General features: G+C 38.3%; 3 protein-coding genes and 3 non-coding genes across 8 annotated transcripts; 3 read left to right on the top strand and 3 right to left on the bottom strand.

The window, feature by feature from the left end:
* Positions 1-1416: 1416 nt before the first annotated feature.
* Positions 1417-6717, bottom strand: si:dkey-109j17.5 (zinc finger BED domain-containing protein 4). Of its 3 annotated transcripts, none has more exons than XM_007249909.4 (2): positions 6422-6717; positions 1417-3589 (listed from the first exon to the last, which is right to left on the bottom strand). In XM_007249909.4, the coding sequence occupies exons 1-2, from the start codon at positions 6611-6613 to the stop codon at positions 1811-1813; spliced, it is 1971 nt and encodes a 656-aa protein (XP_007249971.1). In that variant the 5' UTR covers positions 6614-6717; the 3' UTR covers positions 1417-1810. The 3 variants fall into 3 exon arrangements, with proteins under 3 accessions (XP_007249971.1, XP_022533116.1, XP_007249972.1); XM_022677395.2 differs by lacking the exon at positions 6422-6717 and adding an exon at positions 5436-6389; XM_007249910.4 differs by lacking the exon at positions 6422-6717 and adding an exon at positions 4827-5428.
* Positions 6718-7377: 660 nt separating this feature from the next.
* ccdc115 (coiled-coil domain containing 115) lies at positions 7378-10232 on the bottom strand. The gene is made up of 5 exons (XM_007249908.4): positions 9984-10232; positions 9773-9876; positions 8395-8501; positions 8025-8210; positions 7378-7679 (listed from the first exon to the last, which is right to left on the bottom strand). The coding sequence occupies exons 1-5, from the start codon at positions 10092-10094 to the stop codon at positions 7564-7566; spliced, it is 624 nt and encodes a 207-aa protein (XP_007249970.2). The 5' UTR covers positions 10095-10232; the 3' UTR covers positions 7378-7563.
* A 917-nt stretch (positions 10233-11149) lies between these two features.
* trnae-uuc (transfer RNA glutamic acid (anticodon UUC)) lies at positions 11150-11221 on the bottom strand. Its single transcript has one exon. It is a non-coding gene; the product is annotated as a tRNA-Glu (tRNA).
* A 426-nt stretch (positions 11222-11647) lies between these two features.
* On the top strand, positions 11648-11719 carry trnah-gug (transfer RNA histidin (anticodon GUG)). Its single transcript has one exon. It is a non-coding gene; the product is annotated as a tRNA-His (tRNA).
* A 1092-nt stretch (positions 11720-12811) lies between these two features.
* Positions 12812-15236, top strand: LOC103033067 (EBP cholestenol delta-isomerase). The gene is made up of 5 exons (XM_007249907.4): positions 12812-13043; positions 13852-14158; positions 14514-14550; positions 14647-14777; positions 14920-15236. Exons 2-5 carry the CDS (start codon positions 13852-13854, stop codon positions 15132-15134), a joined length of 690 nt encoding a protein of 229 aa, XP_007249969.2. The 5' UTR covers positions 12812-13043; the 3' UTR covers positions 15135-15236.
* Positions 15237-16519: 1283 nt separating this feature from the next.
* On the top strand, positions 16520-16592 carry trnaf-gaa (transfer RNA phenylalanine (anticodon GAA)). The gene has a single exon. It is a non-coding gene; the product is annotated as a tRNA-Phe (tRNA).
* Positions 16593-18381: the final 1789 nt, after the last annotated feature.

Here is an 18381-nt window from a genome sequence, read left to right as displayed (position 1 = left end):
ATACATGCTAAGAAAAAAATATATTTTTCAAAAATCTTACTTTTCTTCTTAATTTTTCACTTAAGATCTAGAACATTTGTTATTTGTTTTCTTCACCTACCATTTTAATTGTCTTTATATTAATTGAATTGACTGTAGGGCCTGACACATAATTTACTGTCTAGAGAATATTGGACATTGTATTTAAGAACTTCTCAGTGCTTATCTTAAGTATTTTTGTAACATTTGTTTGGAAAGCTTTCGTGAATCTTGCCCCTGCTCTGCACTCCTAAAAGAAAACATGGTGAAACTGCAACACCCACATTTTCCCTCCAACTGTACACAGCTCTGTGCTTCATAATGCTATGAGATGTGGTGTAGCTTTACAGTAAATGGACATTGTTCTTAAGGGAGCATTTTACCCTCCATTCTCCTCCAACAGCCATCAATGTTTTTCTTGCCTATTTGCCTATTGGGTGCAATTTAAAAGAATACATTGTGCATTTATCCTCTCCTCCCAGAGCAACGCAATGACTGATCATCCATTTCAGTAGCTCTGGTAATTACCTCTGAAAAGAATTACTCAGCAGAGAGAGGAGAAATTGAAATTGAGGTGCTGCTCCCCCTCTCCATTCTCACATTCTCTAAATATTCATTACATCTGCAGTGCGCCAGTGCTCCCCTCTGTACCATCTAAACCTGTACGAAAAACAGCATTTATAGATGTGTAGGTGCTTTATGCTAATATCATTTCGTAATGGCCAGAAAAAAGGTCTATTTATATGCATATTAAAATGCATAACCTGTCATGCAGTGCATGCAGTCCTGTGTTCTGTGCTATGACTTGTCACCATTATATGAAAAAAAATCTGTGGTGATAGTTTTGTGGTATAAAAATGGTAATCCTCCGGTTGCTATGGGATTCGCTTTTCTCTCCATGTTGTGACAAAGAGAACAAAAAAGCTGTTGTTTCCTGACGGCTGATGATGTTCGAGTGAGAATTTTTAAACTCCTCTTGCTATTTACACACCAACTGCCAAACAATGCATTACAGGCCTTCACTTCCTTCATGGTTTAATGCTCTTGCTATTCAGCCATGCCAGCTGGAGACTCTGTTCCAATTCCCTACAGGAATGAAATGTAATTATTTCCAATTACCCAGCCTGCCTGCATCTTTCCGCTAGGCTGGATTTGTAAGCGAAGAACAAACACAGAAAACACTTATCTGCTGTATATTGTTGTTTGCTCTGATCTCCTTTGCGGTTATAAAGGTCATATCATCAACAGGAATGTGGCACGTTTTCCGTTATTCTCCGCCTGAATGTGAGCAATAAATAGGCTTTTGGATGAAATCAATTAGATTTCGCAAACAGCACCCTGCCTTTGGCTACTGTATCCTTCCTGATAAGGAAATGGAAGGAGGATGCCCTTGTATGGTGACCGTTTCAATTATTTATTTGGATATCATAACATTGCTGTGAACAAGTAGAAAGAACATGAGATTGAGTTATAATATGTGAAAAACATGCCACGTAACTAAACAGATAAAAGGATCAGCTAGTACAGAAAAAATTCTAGACTACACTGTAATTAACGTGTAAATATATGCATCTATAAATAGATTTACTGTGTGTGAGTGTGTATATATATTTATATACCCAGACAAAAAAAAAGACAGTTTGATGTTCCTTTGGGTATCTCTACAGTTGTATACTCAGATCGTACAGGCACACACTGCTTTTGGGATTGAAGGCATCCTTCAGTTAAAAAAAAAATCCCAATTTCTATAAAGCTATTGTCAATAACCTGTAAAGATGCCCTTTTGATTCTGTTATGACCACAATAAACTGAAATTAGCCTTTAAATAAATCAGTGTCTCTAAGTTCTTTGGAAAGGGTCGGCAGCGCTCCGGTCTTAGTGTTTTCCCCACCAGACTGAATATCCTTTCCACTGTTGTTGATGTGGCTGGTACTGTGAACACTTTCTTAGCCACTTGTGAAAGAAGAGGGAAGTCAATGGACTTGCGCTTCCAATACTGCAGCGGGTCCTCGTCTGTAGGCTCCTCGAGGAGGTAAGCGGACAGCTCCTGCTCTGTGCTCTTGGCCTGAGTGGTCGGCCTTTGCTTGATGAAGGAGAACAGCCTGCTGCGTTTGGATGGTGATGGCTGAGCATCCAAACTAGCCTCTGGTGGACTTACAGCCTGGGTGTGCTTTCCCACCTCCTCCAGCAGAACCTGCTTGTGCCACTCGCGGTCGCTGCTCCAGGAAAGCTTGAACTGCGGGTCCAGGGTGGTCGCTGTCACGTACAGAGGATCCTCCAGAATGCCTGCCAGCCTCCGGTCCAGCGCCTGAGACAATCCTGCTACAATTCCAGTGCACTGGTGTGTGACTACCTCTGCCAAATGCTTGCGGAGCCCAAGCACACTGGGAAGAGCAAGGCTGATGGATACATGCTTGTCTCCCTGGACCATGTCTGTGGCCTCCTCAAAAGGCTCCAGGACCTCGACCAGCTCTCGCAGCATGGTTTTCTCAACATTGTTGAGGGTCAGATCATTTCTGTCCACTATGTCTTCTAAGAAATCCACCGACTCAAGCATCTGTCGCATTGTCTTAAGCTGGGCATTCCAGTGTCGGTCTGAAGCCAGAGGGCCTTGTCCGTTTACGTGGCTGAACACTTGGGCAAGTTTTTCAGGAGTCACTGTAGCAATGATGTAGTTGTAGAAGCACGCTGCTTTAGTGAGAGTTATTGATAACTGTGGGGAGGAACGGATTCCTTCACGAACGCAATGACTCAGAGAGCGTGCAAAACAGTCTATTCTACACTGACCCAGGTACTGGTTCACAGAGTTGTCCTCTTCTTCTCCACTTACAGCTTCTGCACACATCCCTGTGCTGGTCTCTTCATCACTACTATCCTCATCTTCCTCATCTTCCACATCCCCATTACCATGGAGGTAGAAACCAGGCAGGCGGAAGGCAGACCGGCTTTCACAGGCAGAGGGGTCAAGGACTATGCGGAACACCTTACCTGAGATGCCATGAGCATGAGAGATTTCCTCAAAGTCAGCGAGCATGCGCTGCGTGTCAGTTTGATTTGACAGAGGTAAACAAGCCAATAGTACAGATTTAATCTGCCAGTCTGCGCTTATGAAATGGCATGTCACTCCCATGTAGCCAGAGCTAGTGCCCACAGACACAGCATTACTTCTCCACAGGTCCAGGGTTACGCTGCAGGACTCTGCTCCTGACAGGGCCAGCTTGGTCGAGACTTGTACCTGGTAGGCGTAGGCTGGCAGGAGCTGCTGCTGGATGTAATGACTCGGTTCTGGGATATAACGGGGCTCGAGGAGCTGCAGCAGCTCCCGAAACCCCTCGTTCTGTACAATCTGTACAGGCTGCAGGTCTCGGATGATCATCTTGGCGATGGTTTCGGAAATGAGTGACTGCCGTGGATCGGTGCGGTCAAACTTGCCTGAGCCTGATCCGCTCTGAGTAGCTGTTCGGTTTGTTTCTCTGACGGGCGCGTAGGTCTGCACCGCCCCTGAAGCATAAGCCTCTCTTTTCACATCTTTCTTCCTCAGAAACTCATCATACATCGCTTGATGTTTGCGCTGTGTAAAGGTGAGAAAGATAGGAAAGACAATGGTTGTTACTGATTGGCTATGAACATTTGATTTGATCCCTGCTGTGTTTAAATCCTTTATTACATTGATATGCATGTTTTTTTATTTTCATGAAAAATTTAAATGAGAAATCCAGTGTGATGTGTACAAGGGTTGTAGTGAAACATGATGAGGAGTACTAACTTTTGTCTTCTAGTCCACCTCCGTTCACCACCAGCATTCCAAAATACAGCGCTTTTAGCTGATACTCCCAACAGGCTTACAATGCTAGTGATAGGGGCATAGCATTCCACTTGCACTTCCACTTTTACACTATTATCAAGCTCAAAGTAGCTCCACACTTCATTGATAGAATTCTAAGGGGGCAGGAAATTTTAAATGAGGCACTGAGCGCTTTGACAGTGTCCCTATCACTAGCACTGTTAGCCTGTTGGTAGCATTGGCTAAATGCTCTGTATTTGGGAATGCTGAGAGTGAATGGAGGTTGGCTATTAAAAAAAAAACAAACTTATACTTATCATTTTTCCTATACCCCAAGTCCATTTCACACCAGATTTCTCCTTTCATCAAAATTCCAAAAATAATGTTTTCTTTGTAATGGCAAATTAATTAAAAGCTAAATTTCACTAAAACTAAAAAAAAAAAAAAAAATCAGGTTACTATAGCTGAAGATGGGACATTCCAAATCATGAACGCTATCCAATACCATCATTCCCCTAATTTAGACTTAAACACATTTGGGCTGCAACGATTAGTCGATATAATCAACAATGTTGATTATTTAAATTTGTAAACTACAAATTTCATTGTAGACTAATCGTTAATTTATAACAGTACCACATTACACAAAGTGCTGGGGACAGAAGTGGGTAAATGGCTCACTCACACAGATTACACTCAACTTGGTCTACGTCTCCAAAAGTGCCCAAACACAACATATTACATATTTAATTACTAAATATCAGACATTCCCACGTTTAAACAACATCTAGACATTTAAATGCCTTTTAAATCTCGTGTTTAACTGTTTCTATCATTTTTAGATATGGCAGAAATAACTGTTGACTAATCAAAAACATAATCAGATTAGTCAACTACCAAAATTATTATTTGTTGCAACCCTATAACACATTAATATTCTAATTATACATCACCAAAACGACGATATTTTAACCGGTTTAGATTACATTAATTCATTCATTAAGCTTTGCTACCCATCGCATACCTTTAAATGTGTAACGAAGTTAGAGGTAACAGTCCGCTTGGCCTGTATCCGTGTCCCACAAGCTTTGCAGTTCGATTCGATTTTTCCATTTTCCCCCTCAAAGACAATATTGAAGTAATCCAGAATGGAGACTCGAGAATTTGACGCCATCGGTGATTATTATTAAATCCGCAACAAAACGCCCAGAAGCAATCAACTTTCCCGAATCGACTGCTTTCGATTCGTATTATTATTTTTAAAATGAATCCAGAATATATATGTAGATTAGATAGAAAGATTAATAGCGTTTCGGTTCAGTAACGTTACCGCGCCGATTTCTTCTCCGCTGTCACACATGACAGATAGATATATAGATAACGCTAGAGCCGGATAACGCTAGAGCCAGATAACAGGGCTGTTGTCTGGAAGAAGATAACGTTAACTAACGCTATCTAACTAACGTTCATCTGAAAGCACGCCGGTCTGAAACGCACCGCCTGCGCATTATGGCGGAATTGTTGCATCCAGCATCCAGAGCGCTGTGTGTTTATTAGGCTCCCCCGGGCGAAAACTAAACTGGAGACATGCAGGCCAAGCTAATGTAGCTAATGTGGCTGGAAAGCTGCTCACCCCCACTGTAAACAGCTCTATCTAGCCGATAGGGCTCCCGGACTCCAGGAAGTAGACAGTGAAGGGGAGGGCTTCGCTTCCCTCGACCATTTTGACGGATCCCATCCTCCACAATTGGCTGAAATAATAGCTAAGCTATTGCATCCAAGCGGACAATGCACATTTACAGTTAACTATCTCAGCTAGCTAGGATGGGCCATGATTTATTAGCTGGGTTATAGATTGTATAGCTTGCTAGCTAGCTATGATACCTAGCTAATTCTGTAGCTTAGCTAGTTTACTTGGGTTTTAAGCTATAGGTTAGCTTAGCTAGCATATCTTATCCGTTATATTTTGTGGACAGGACCAGCTAACGTTATGTGTAATATCTTAACGTTAGCTTAGCTAGCTAGTTAACGCTAAGTTAGCTTGGCTAGCTAATTTACTCCATTTTCTTATGTACTTAGCTTGATTTTGCATATTTTAAAGCTTAGGCAGCGTTAGCTCTTTAGGTTATCTTAGCTGGCCAGCCTCAGTGTTTAAAATCGCCACAATTCACTGCAATTCTCTGTGCACTTTGTTAGCTAACCTAGCTAGCTAACTGAGCTAACGCTAGCCTTTGGCAGCAGGGATGCTGGTGTTATTATTATAGGCTAGCTAACCTAGTTAATCTAAAGTGATGGAAAAAAACATAGCTTTAGTAAAAAAAAAGGCATTGTTAATCACACTCTTAATCATGTATATTTAACGTTTGCTATTTTAATGTTCACAGAGCCAATAATCCGCCCTATACTATAATCCAACAGTGTGAGCTGGCGTTCATGGCTTAATGATTTTAGCTGGAATAAAGCCAACTTAGCTAACGTTAGCTAAGCTAGGTTAGCTGGCTGGCTAACTAGCGAGCTAACATAGCTAGCCAACTGTAAACAAATCATGAGCTCATCCCAGACAGCAGGTTACAAGTCAGCTACAAAACACACAATCACACACAGTCCCTGATAACTCACATCCAAGTGCTTCTTCAGGTTAGAGCAGGACGTTTTCGGTGTCGAAAGAACGTTCTTGGTAGGCAGACACAAATTGCACTGAACATAAAGATTGTTCCCCCGCTCCTCCTGCAGAGTAAAGTGTCGTTTAAACCGCCATGCATAAAAGCCCACCTTCCCTTTCCTCCCCATTGTAACCGAGAACGAATCCATCGAATTGCTCGGTTAACAACGTTGAGCTAAAGTTTGAGAAACACTTAGCCAGACACAGAAATGGCTGTAAGTTGGCTAAACAGTTTGATACATCCCTCTGTACCCCCTGGTGGACATTATCCGAACGAAAACACTCACGTTACCTTGATCTTGATTAAAACGTTGTTTTTTAATCAGATGATATTTCATTACAGGATATAAAGCAGGTATATATGTAGGTACATGCTTAAAGATAGACCTCCTAGCCAAGATGCTCATATGGGGCTTACATATGTGGGTTCCAGGTGGGCATGGGCATTTGTACAGGTGATGTTACTCTCCCATAGTTAAGAGCTTATCTTAAACTTGCATGATGTACTCCTGTTTTACCCTCTCCTAGTCCCAATACGGACATCCATACTCTGTACCAGTATAGAATCCATGGACAAACCTTCCTGGTTCACAGGTGGGCTATCCATACACATATCACTTGTATAAGGCTAGAATAACAAATTGCTTATTTATGGGGATTTTAAATGTCAGATTTCTTCAAGAACACAATGGTTTCTGTAAATGCAAAATTCACATACAAACTTAAAACACAACATAGTAAGCAAGACACGCAAATTCATAATGAACTCTTATTCCACAATTCCTTCTGCCTTTGAAAAGAAATATACTTTAATGTGTTTTTAAATTAACATAAGCACATATCCTAAAGCACAGTCTCAAGCAAGTAATACATGCAAAAGAACTCAATACAAATCACATTCAGCACACATATCTCAGTATTACTCAGTATTGAGCTGTTTAATAGGAATGCATAAACCACAAATAGTCTTTCAACTGTATTTCACCAGTATGTGCAGGGTGATGTTTACACAGTTTTTTTTTTCTGGAGATAAGAAAGATTGAGAAACAAATTAGAATTAATCCCAAAACGAACAAACAAACATATACAATGGTATGTATTATCCTTCCAATACAGACTGAATTTTGTGTTTTTCCTTCATTTGAGTTTGCATCTCCATCCTAGTGGCCAGAATTGCACTCTGAAGGGTTGCTATCTCCGCTGACAGTGTGATAACTGCAAACAATATGAAGAAAAGTACATTTTAGTTAAGGACAACATGAATGCACAGTGTCTATTTTTTGGGTAAAAAAACAAACAAACAAAACACATTATTGCAGTATGAGTCCCTAAAACTGAAAGGCCACTTAAGAAATGTCTGTGTACATGTTCAAAATAAGGCATTTTAGTGTGAATTGTTATATGAAAATGGCAGAATTAAAAAGGTAATTTACACTGAAAAATACATGTCTGTATTACAGGATTGGGACACATTTACCTGCTGTATAAATGTGTTTCTAATCCAAATGTGTACAGGTATTGCTGATGCTGGAGTGTTAGTGCAATTTTCTTTAATCTTACCTTCTTTAAAAGCAGCCTGAGCTTGCTTTAGATTTTGTGGTACAAGGATTCCAAACCATTTCAGTGGATCTTGATGCTGGCATGGCGATTTCTCACTCTTTATGCTGTCCTGTGATTCCTTTTCACACTTTGAAGTTTCTTCTACTGTAGTTTCTTTCTGTTTAATTTTAGTTCTCCTTCTAAGGCCTGCAAAAGAGAGGTTTTTTTTTAATTCTCTAGTTACAACTCCTAGTTCAGTGTCATCTGATGTGATGCATGTACCTCGCAGACTTTACTAGATTTTACTAGCAGATAAACATTTGAGTGAGGTGATTTCTGTTTACACTCTAATGTAAATACAGAAATAGAAAAATAACATTTTCAGGCCTACCTCCCTCTTTTGGTCCTATGTTCTCTACTGTACCACTCGGTTCCAGTTCTTCTGTTTTGGGCTCTGTTCTTTCACACTTGAACTCCACATTACCTTTTTCTGAAAGGCTGCGTTTCAAAACAAAAGCAGACAAATTAAAATTTCATGCTGCAATTACTTTGGATGATATTAAACACTGTGTTTAATGTTTAAAGCTATACATAGGCTACGCAGAGTTGTATTAAGGTAATAGGTCATCTACATGTACAGTGACTGAACTCATGTGCTTCCATAAATGTTATAAATGTTTACAGATCAGCATTGGCCTACAAATCCCATAGTTGTGCTTTTATATTTGAAAATCAATTTAATCACTAAAATAGCAACAATTCATGCTTTTAGTAATGTGGATCACAAAAAGAATGGCTTAACTGTGATTAAGACTGCAAAGGGGTAAGACTGTGACTCTATTCAACATATTGAAAATTTGCTCATTTTCTGCTTCTGGCACATACATACACTGGCGTGAAAGTGTTTTAAGTGTACATTCTTCCATATTAAGCTTCTGGTTTTGTAATCATAGTGATGTTCAAAATTGAAGTTAGAATAACCCCCTACATTTCAATTCAATTATTGAATTTGAATTAAGATTGCAAACATGAAGCAGAATTGCATTTCAAATTGCAGGACTAAATTGAAATTCCACAATATAAAATTGTATTTAACAGTGAAGCTTTACAGTATATATGACATTTGATTTCATACAGATATTATTATAAGGACCACAACTTAAAATTAACAACATCCTTTAAAAAACAGATAATTAACATGTTTAAATTGTGAAAAAGGGACAGCATGTCATTCCTAGGATATCTTGCTGTATTCAAGACTTCTGGTTGTCCAAAGAGGACATTAGGACCTTTGAGGAACTGCTGATCATAAGATGCACTAATGTTGTTACCTTGTAAAGTACTTGCTAGCTATGATAATTACATTTACAAAAACATTGTTTCATTTGATTACCTTAATATATATATATATATATATATATATATATATATATATATATATATATATATATATATATATATATAAAGATATAGCTCATTATTCAACATTAAAGGAAATGTATGCTTAATGTTAGTGTGTGTTCTTTCATTTGGAAGAAAAATGTATGTTAAACGTATTACATTCTCACGGTATGTAATAAATAATTAATTTATCTGAATTGCAACTCATTCAATTCCAGTAATTCAATTTTAAATTCAAAATTAATATCCTATAGGTTGAATTAATTAAATTAAATTGTGAAATTGATTTCTACACAGCTCATATAAGGCTCGGGTAATGATAGGGTGGTTTCTACTGTGGTGTAGACTAGGCTGTAATGAGTCTGCACCTGGAATGAACGCAGATCTGCGGTTCTATTTCGCTGGCGAACTGCAGAGCGGAGACCTGCTTATTTCCCATCGAGTACCGCGCCTTGGAAATGTTAAACCATCCCTGTAGAAACACAATGACAGGCCTTTTGTTAACACTAGTATTTTAATTAATATATTAGCTCGAAATAAACAGAGTACAGTTATTGGCTGGTTGTGTAGCTAAATTACCTCCTCTATGAGTGAATTCAGTCTCTGCCTTTTCTCCTCCAGCAGCTCGAGCTGATCCATGAACTCAAGCAGCTTTTGATCCAGATTTACAGAGACTGGATCGAGACCCATTTTCGGCAGTTAAAACGGAGCTTTAGGCGGTACAACCGAGTGAACAAAACAACACGTTTATATTATTAAGATGCTGAATTCAGCCCAGTTCCTCCTCAAACCTGCGCCGCCATAACAGGTCACATGACAGAGTCAGCTGACGGGGGAAACACTGCCCTCCACTGACTCAGCTCGAGCCATTCACCAAACACAGTGCGCAGATTACGCACAGGTCGTGTAGGTTCATAAGCGAAGACAACTAAGACAACTGAAAGTGGACAAGGCAACTGGGAAAACTGCATTTATTATATAAAAATGTTTCTCGCATGTCTTGCCTGTTCCAGCCACAGATTTCATGTGTCACTTTTATTTCTGAATGTATTTTTCAATCGTTCCAATTCCCTAATGTATTTCCCCATCATTTCTTGTATTTCTCAAATTCGTTCTCAATTATTATTTTATTTTACATTGTTTGGCCCACCACCGTGCAATTATTTTTTTTCTGGATGTCTTGAGCTGATTTTTTGCAGGGTAATGACTATATGGGTCCACCCACCACGGCCGAATCTGAAAACTGTGAAAACTCTTGACTTTTCCCACTATTTCCCAAATTGCTTTGTAAAAGGATAATTATTCTTTTCATCTTTACATGTATCTTTTAAATTGTTTGAATGAATGAATGGGCCCAACCGAGATTTGTTCTCAGATGCACTGAAAGACAGAGGAACAAAGTACAGGTAACGTTACGTAAGCCGTTACATTAACTTACTTGTGATTTTGTCAACTTCGACATATATTGTATATTCATTTCAGTGCATTAATGAGACACTTTTAAGAGCGACACTTTAATCATTGTAACGTAGGTTAAAATTATTTGTAACACATTGTGAGTTTTTGCCCAGAGCCCCAACAGACCCTAGAATCTCCATTGATTTAACCTACCCATTACAAGTCTGAAATAAACTGGTATAAATTGAATTAACATTTTGGATCAAGTGTGCTGTGAAAACCAAGGTTGGGAAACACTGCTCTAGCAGGGTCTAAAAGGTCAGGAAGTACATTTAGCAAAACATTCATTCCCATACCGGGAGTCGAACCCGGGCCGCCTGGGTGAAAACCAGGAATCCTAACCGCTAGACCATATGGGAGATAATACGAGCTCGAACAGTTCACGTTTTGAAAGATTCGGGCTATTTTTTTATTTAAGGTCTACATTTTATATGATGTTTTTTTCCAAATCAGTATCATTTAGAGAAAGTAGCAAGCTAGAGTTTTAGTTGAAAACCGGGACTTTTGTTAAGATAGTTAACGTTCAAAAAGCATAGCTAGCTAGCAGGTTAGCTAACGCTACGTTAGCTAGCGTTAGAGTTGTAATGCTGTAATGTAAAGTTATCTGGGTGTCTTTAATGGCATTATTAGGAATGATAAATTGCTGACAATACGTGACAATGGTTTATTGTATATATGTGACGACATTATATACATTAAAATAAGCCAAAAATGACTGCTGAAGGGCTGCAGAAGATGCTTTTAGAATGTTTGTTCTATGGTTGATGTCACCGCCCCGGTGGTGAGCCGTGATCGTATAGTGGTTAGTACTCTGCGTTGTGGCCGCAGCAACCCCGGTTCGAATCCGGGTCACGGCAAAATACAAAACGGGCTGAACATTTTTTTCCCCGATGACCTATGTTCTTTATTTATAATACATGTTCTTTATTTATAATACATACAACTTTTACTTATATTTAATAATTAGCGCAAATCACTAATAAGTAAAAGCAGACGTTTTGTAAGTGTTAAAAGCGGTGAACAGTTGAAAATGTAGTTTGTTAGCTAATGTACTTAACCCTCTATGTTGCATTTTTTTTTAACTAAAAAAATATATATTTTATTACGCTATCCCATACCATAATTCATTTGTATGTATTTTTGTATTATTTTTAACATAACATCTAAGACATTATCTGTGACCAATACAAAGAAGCACACAAGTGGGTCATAAATAGAACGTGTGTATATGGCTGTTTATATGCTTAATATATTCTTACATCATTGTTGTAAGCTTTCTAAAAGAGTTTTTTTTTGTCATGTGTTGCCTTGGGCTACATTATATGGGCCATCATGATAAAGTAGTGGTGATAAAAATAAATCAGTCTGTTAACAAAATAAAAAAAACGGTCTGAACATCTGTAATTTCCCCCCAAAAAACTGTCAAATGGTGTGATGTTATTTATTTCCCCCAAAAAACATAATTAATTCAATAGAGGAACATTGAAATTGAAATATTTAGATTTTGGTGACTTTACATTATTCCAAAGTCAGACATCTTACTTTTATTCTACACCATTATGCATTTTTCTTTTATGGTTCAAATGTGTGCAAAAAACGTAACATATCAAAGCAAAAGAAATGTCTACATAAACTATGGAATATATAAGTAGATGGAGTATAGTAAAAAAAAAAAACTAATTTGTGATTAATACAAGTTTTAAGTAAATGTAAAATATATCGATGTCTAAAAGCAGGGCTTCTTGTTTTACCGTCTTAATATTTTACCTTTTCCTCGTGTAGCTGTTTTGGGTGCATCCTCCGCCACTGTTTGTAGCCTATTACCGAGCTCAATTACCTCTGACGTCACGCATGTTCCGACAGCCCCGTCCAATTGAGAGCTGAGCCCACCTCATGTGAGACTTCTCTATTGGCTGTTTCAACAAAGTGGGTGGAGAATAACCTCCTCTCCTTTCTCTGGTGTGAATACCTGTTGGGCGGCGCGTGCAGCTCCATTGCACCACAGGTTGATTGCATTGCTGTCATTTATGACAGGGTAATTTTTCCAGTTCACCAGAAGCGTTCTGCACGTTTTAAGCCGGTCAAGACTCTCCTGTCCTACATTTCTACTGGTTGCACTTCAGAGACAACTTCGAACAAGAACTGCAGCTTTCCACCTTAGATTTCTGCTTATCATTCAAGGTAAGTTTCGACCTTTAGACAAAATACCACAATAAAAAAAACAGTGTATTTCTGTTAATTGTGAGATTAGGGCAAGTTTTAAACATGTGCAGATGTTTGAGTTTTTAATTATTTTATAAATCTTGCATGCACCACTACTATTCACTACTGAATATAACGTGTTTTATTCTGTTGTACTTTGCTTTGGGACAATGCATTCTCTTATTATGCAGCTTGAACATTAAATAATCTGCAGAATTAAATAAAAATGGATACACTTACAGGTGCATCTCAGTAAATTAGAATATCATTGAAAAGTTACTTTATTTCCGCATCTATTTTAAGTGTTTATTTTTTTATTGTTGATGATTATGGCTTACAGCTAATTAAAACACAAAAGTCTGTATCTCAGAAAAATATAATATTGACTTTACGGGAAAACACTGCACTGACTTTGGACTTAATATAACACAGTGGACACCAGCAGATGCCTTGGCTCTTCAAACCTTCACTGACCATCATCATCCATGTCATCTGCTGGTGTTGGTCCACTATGTTTTATCAAGTCCAATGTCAGTGCAGTATTTTCCTGGAAAATCTTACAGCATTTCATGTTTCCCTCTGCTGACAACTTTTATTGAGATGCAGATTTCATTTTCCAGCAGGACTTGACACACTGCTCACACTGCCAAAAGTACCAATTGGTATTATATAATATATATATATATTTATTTGCTAACTTGGCCAGGTCTCTTTTAAACTAGATTTATCTCACTGTGACTTGCTGAATCAAATAATAAAAACAACACAACTTTTGTGTCTTTCTTAGATGCCAAAAGCAGCAGCAGTGGCAAATCACCCCTTCTGGCCCAGAGACCTGTCCATTCCGAACTACATACCAAATGACCGTTCCATGATTGAGATTGTCACATTCCTGTTCTCTGTGTCCGGGCTGTTTGTCCTGGTGGCCTGGGCTCTGACAGGGCAGAAGGTTGCTGGAGGGAGGCTCAGCAGCTGGAGAAGGTTGGCTCTGTGCTGGTTTACAGTGTGTGGCTTTATCCATGGTGTTATTGAGGGCTGGTTTGCTCTCTACTATCCCATCATTCCAGGAGACCAGAGCTTCCTCTCCCAACTCTGTAAGTTAAATTGTCTGAATTTTAAATGGTAGTAGCATTTATAGATTACAGATTTGTGCTGTAGATTTATTTTGGTTTGTTATATGTGAATCAGATTGATCAGTCAATCAGACTTAGATGACAGCCCTGGGGTGCCCAGTGTCCAGGCAAGATAAGCCCTGTTCCATAGCATGAGACGTAGTACTGGTTATAGTTGCACTTAAAACACAGAGGTCAGAATATTTTTGACTAGTTTTGTGTAGGAATAAAACAATTTGTACAGGTGTGTTTGGTCAAATTAAATTGACTACTTGTACAAACACCCCTATAAAATAAATGAATTGTGCTGTTTTCCATTTGTGTTTTTTCCTCACAGGGAAGGAATATTCAAAAGGTGACAGCAGATATGTGATGTAAGTTATCCAGATGTGTACAATATGTAATTATTTTTTAAAATGTGATTTTTTTATTTTTGTATTGCTTAACCACTTTAATGTTTTTTTTTCTAGAGCGGATAATTTCACTGTTTGCATGGAGACAGTGACCGCTTGTCTATGGGGACCTTTCAGTCTGTGGATCGTCATGGCCTTTTTGTTCAATCGGCCTTACAGATTTATCTTGCAGCTAATTGTATCCCTAGGTGAGATGTTTTCTTTCACATCACCACATAAAAAAGAGTGCATCTGAGATTAATGCAATGAGTGCACAGTAGATTTTGCGCATTTAACAAATTGAATACACTGGACTAGTCTCTGATCAGTCTTAATCTCTTCTGTTCACAGGTCAGCTTTATGGAGCTGTGCTTTATTTCTACACCGAACACAGAGACGGCTACATCCACAGCGAGTATGGCCACCCCATCTATTTCTGGTTCTACTTTGTCTTCATGAATGTCCTGTGGATTGTAATCCCTTTCATTCTTATTTTGGACTCATGGTCTCAGCTATCTAACACTCAAGCCTTGTCTGACAAAACACAGAAACACAAATCCAAATAGTTGAAAAATGAAATGGGAATGAATGTAATGTAAATGTACTCCATTCTAGGTGATGCCTGCAATTTTATATTTTTATGAATAAACTGTCTAATTTACTATGAACTGAATGTTGTTCTGTGGTGCATTACCACTTGTTCTCACTTCCAGTTTGGGTTGCCATGTTCTGCATATATTTATTTGTGTTTTCCCTTCTTTCTTACACACACAGCTCTAAATCTGCATAGTGTGTTATAATGTAAAGACTAACTGTTATGTTAATAAGAATTACAGTATTAAAATGTTCAGTGCTCTTATTTGCAAAAATACTTCATTGTAGAACTTTCTGACAAAGCCTTTTGCATATTCCACACACATTAGACATACTGAATTTCAGTCTAACTAACCAAAGACAGCATAGTCTACCAATTGTCAATGAATGTGGCTAAGGTTTAATCCTAAACAAGGTCTTAGACATATTATTCGAATGCAGAGAGAGAGAGCTGTAGGGTCCTGACCATTGAACAACAGGAACAGAAATGATAAAGGAGGATTAAAATAAAGTGTGCAGAGAAACAGATACAGAACTTTCACTCTTTAAATATAGAACTACAAAGTGCTCCTATATGATAAATAGAACTGACAGAAAGGATGACAGGTGTAGAACTAAGGAATCTGTGTCAATATTATCAGCCACAACAGACCTTTACAGTTGAAGCTGGTTGACCACTGCATCATAGAATCTCTCAGCATGTCTGTGTCACTTATATTTACTCACCCCCTGGACTTGTGGACACCATTTCAATACATTGGTGGTGGAAAGTAATTTTCTTTTATCAGGAGCATGATGGGAAATCCTCCCATAATGAATGTAATTAGCTGCAGTCTTGCAATAGAGACCCTGTAGTAATAAGTTAGTGTTTGTGGAGAAATGAAAATTTGTCTTTAGCTGTGAGAGTCAGAGAGTTTAGTCTTTTAAAGGAAGTGTTAAAGTCTTCTGGTGAATTGTTGGGGTATACCGCTGAACTAAATCCTCGGCGTTGAGAGGAGGCGTTGTTTATTGGCGTTTACTCAAACCCTAAAAAGTCCTGAGGTTCGCGTTTAGAGACACTTTAGTGAGGTAGGTTAACCAACAGCAGAACCTAAGGTGCAGCGTGGACTGACTGAGGTGTGCACGGTTTTGTAGAAGTAAATGCTGTATTTTAATGCTAACACAGAGCACAGACTGCTGAGAGCGCGGTGTAGTAAGAGGGTGTTTTTGTTTCTACTTTCCTTCTGGTGTAAAACGTTTGTTACTTTCAGCCAAGAACCACCAAAATATCACGAGCAGAAGTAAGCCACGTAGGCAGCGATAAAATGTAATCTGAGCTAGAAACACAAGAGGCGTGGCTCCAGTCCTTCATCTCACCGCCGAAATAGCTCAGTTGGGAGAGCGTTAGACTGAAGATCTAAAGGTCCCTGGTTCGATCCCGGGTTTCGGCATTTTGCTGCTGGCGTTTGGGTAATTCATACAATAGCATGTTTTGTTTTACAATCCCAGTCTTCTCTTAACGCTCAAATTGTTATACAAATATTGATAGATTTGTGCTGCCGAAAACTCATACTTTCTCTTTTTATTCAATTAACCTAATTTTATCCTTTCTCATTTAGTCCTCAATTCCCTTTTTGGGTTTAGCGCCATTGTCGTACCTGCGAGAACGGACATGTTTGGTATACAGGATATATGTAATGTCAGCCTAATACCAAATGATGAAGCGATATTACTGCTGTAAACAAATATATAAATCAGTGCACTACAGTCTTCTCAATCACTGCCTGTTGTATCAATTGGATAGTGAACTTGTTGGCTGACCATCCACCTGAATTTCTACATCTACATTTAAACCATGAACAGCAGTAATAAATTACGTAGAACGGTAAGTTAAACATAGACATGACATTCTCTATTGCTCACCCGGGCTATTAGATTGAAATGTGTCAAAAATTAACATGAACTTTAACTCATTATATTATGTTATATGTTTTATATATTTACACACATATGGCCTGCTCATACATACGAGGCTGAAGTTGGTTTGATATTCGCAGCTCCAGATTCGTTTGGCTCGATATTCGCAGCCTCGTATTCCCCGGCTGAAGTTGGTTTGATATTCGCAGCTGCCGCTTCACTGAACCACCGTGAACTAAAGGGAGCGTTCACAAACACCCGCTGTTTATATTAAACACCTCACAGATCAACACTGAAGGAGATAGAATGAAGAAAAGCAGTACAGCTGTTAATGAACAATGTAAATATACAATATATTATTAAATATAATTTTATATACACGACCTTTCATCAATTATTTTCTCCAGTTTTACTTACAACATGAATTTGCTGTTCTAGTGTAATTCACTCATTTCCTGAGTAAAAAATATCTGAAATAGAGATTTAGCCTCCTACTTTCAAGAAAACCTGGCATTATCCTGTCCGGAGCTAATTGTATATTGTAAAATATTTATTTTAACTACTGAATTTATAATTATATATTATAATAAATAATAAAAATATATATTTAATACAATTATATTTTAAAAGCCATTGCGCTCAAAAAATATGAGGCAGATGTTCAAGTGTGATTTTGAAAGACTTTTTCATCTTGGGCCAGAACAAATACACATCAGATGAAGAGAACTACTCTCCCACTTTGAGGAAAACCTGGAATTAGCCTGGCCCAAGCTGATTTTATACTTTAAAATGAACTGGCAACATGGAATACCGATCCATAAAGCACAATTTTTTTATGTAAAGCTGATGTTCCAGTGTGATTTTGAAGGACTTTTTCATATTGGGCCAGACCAAATACACATGATCTAAAGAGTACTAGTCTTCTACTTTAGGGAAAGCCTGGAATTAGCCTGGCCCAAGCTGATTTTATACTTTAAAATGAACTGGCAACATGGTATAACGAGACATTTTGCACAAAAAAGCCACTGTTCCAGTACAATTCTGAAGAATTTTTTAATCTTGGGCCAGAACAAATACACATGATCTGAAGAGTACTAGTCTTCTACTTTAAGGAAAACTTGGAATTAGCCTGGCCCGAGCTGATTTTATCCTTTAAAATGAATTGGCAACATGACATGAAAGCCATTTTGCACAGAAATAATGAATATAAAGCATTGATTTTGAGAATACCAGAACTCTTCATCTGATGTGTATTTGGTCTGAAAAAAAAGTCCAAAATCATACTGGAATATCAGCTTTAAATAATATTTTGTTTGTGCTGCC

The sequence above is a fragment of the Astyanax mexicanus genome, chromosome 13 (assembly GCF_023375975.1).
Source record: "Astyanax mexicanus isolate ESR-SI-001 chromosome 13, AstMex3_surface, whole genome shotgun sequence".
Classification (NCBI taxonomy): Eukaryota; Metazoa; Chordata; class Actinopteri; order Characiformes; family Acestrorhamphidae; genus Astyanax; species Astyanax mexicanus.
This window is presented reverse-complemented; position numbering and strand designations above follow the sequence as displayed.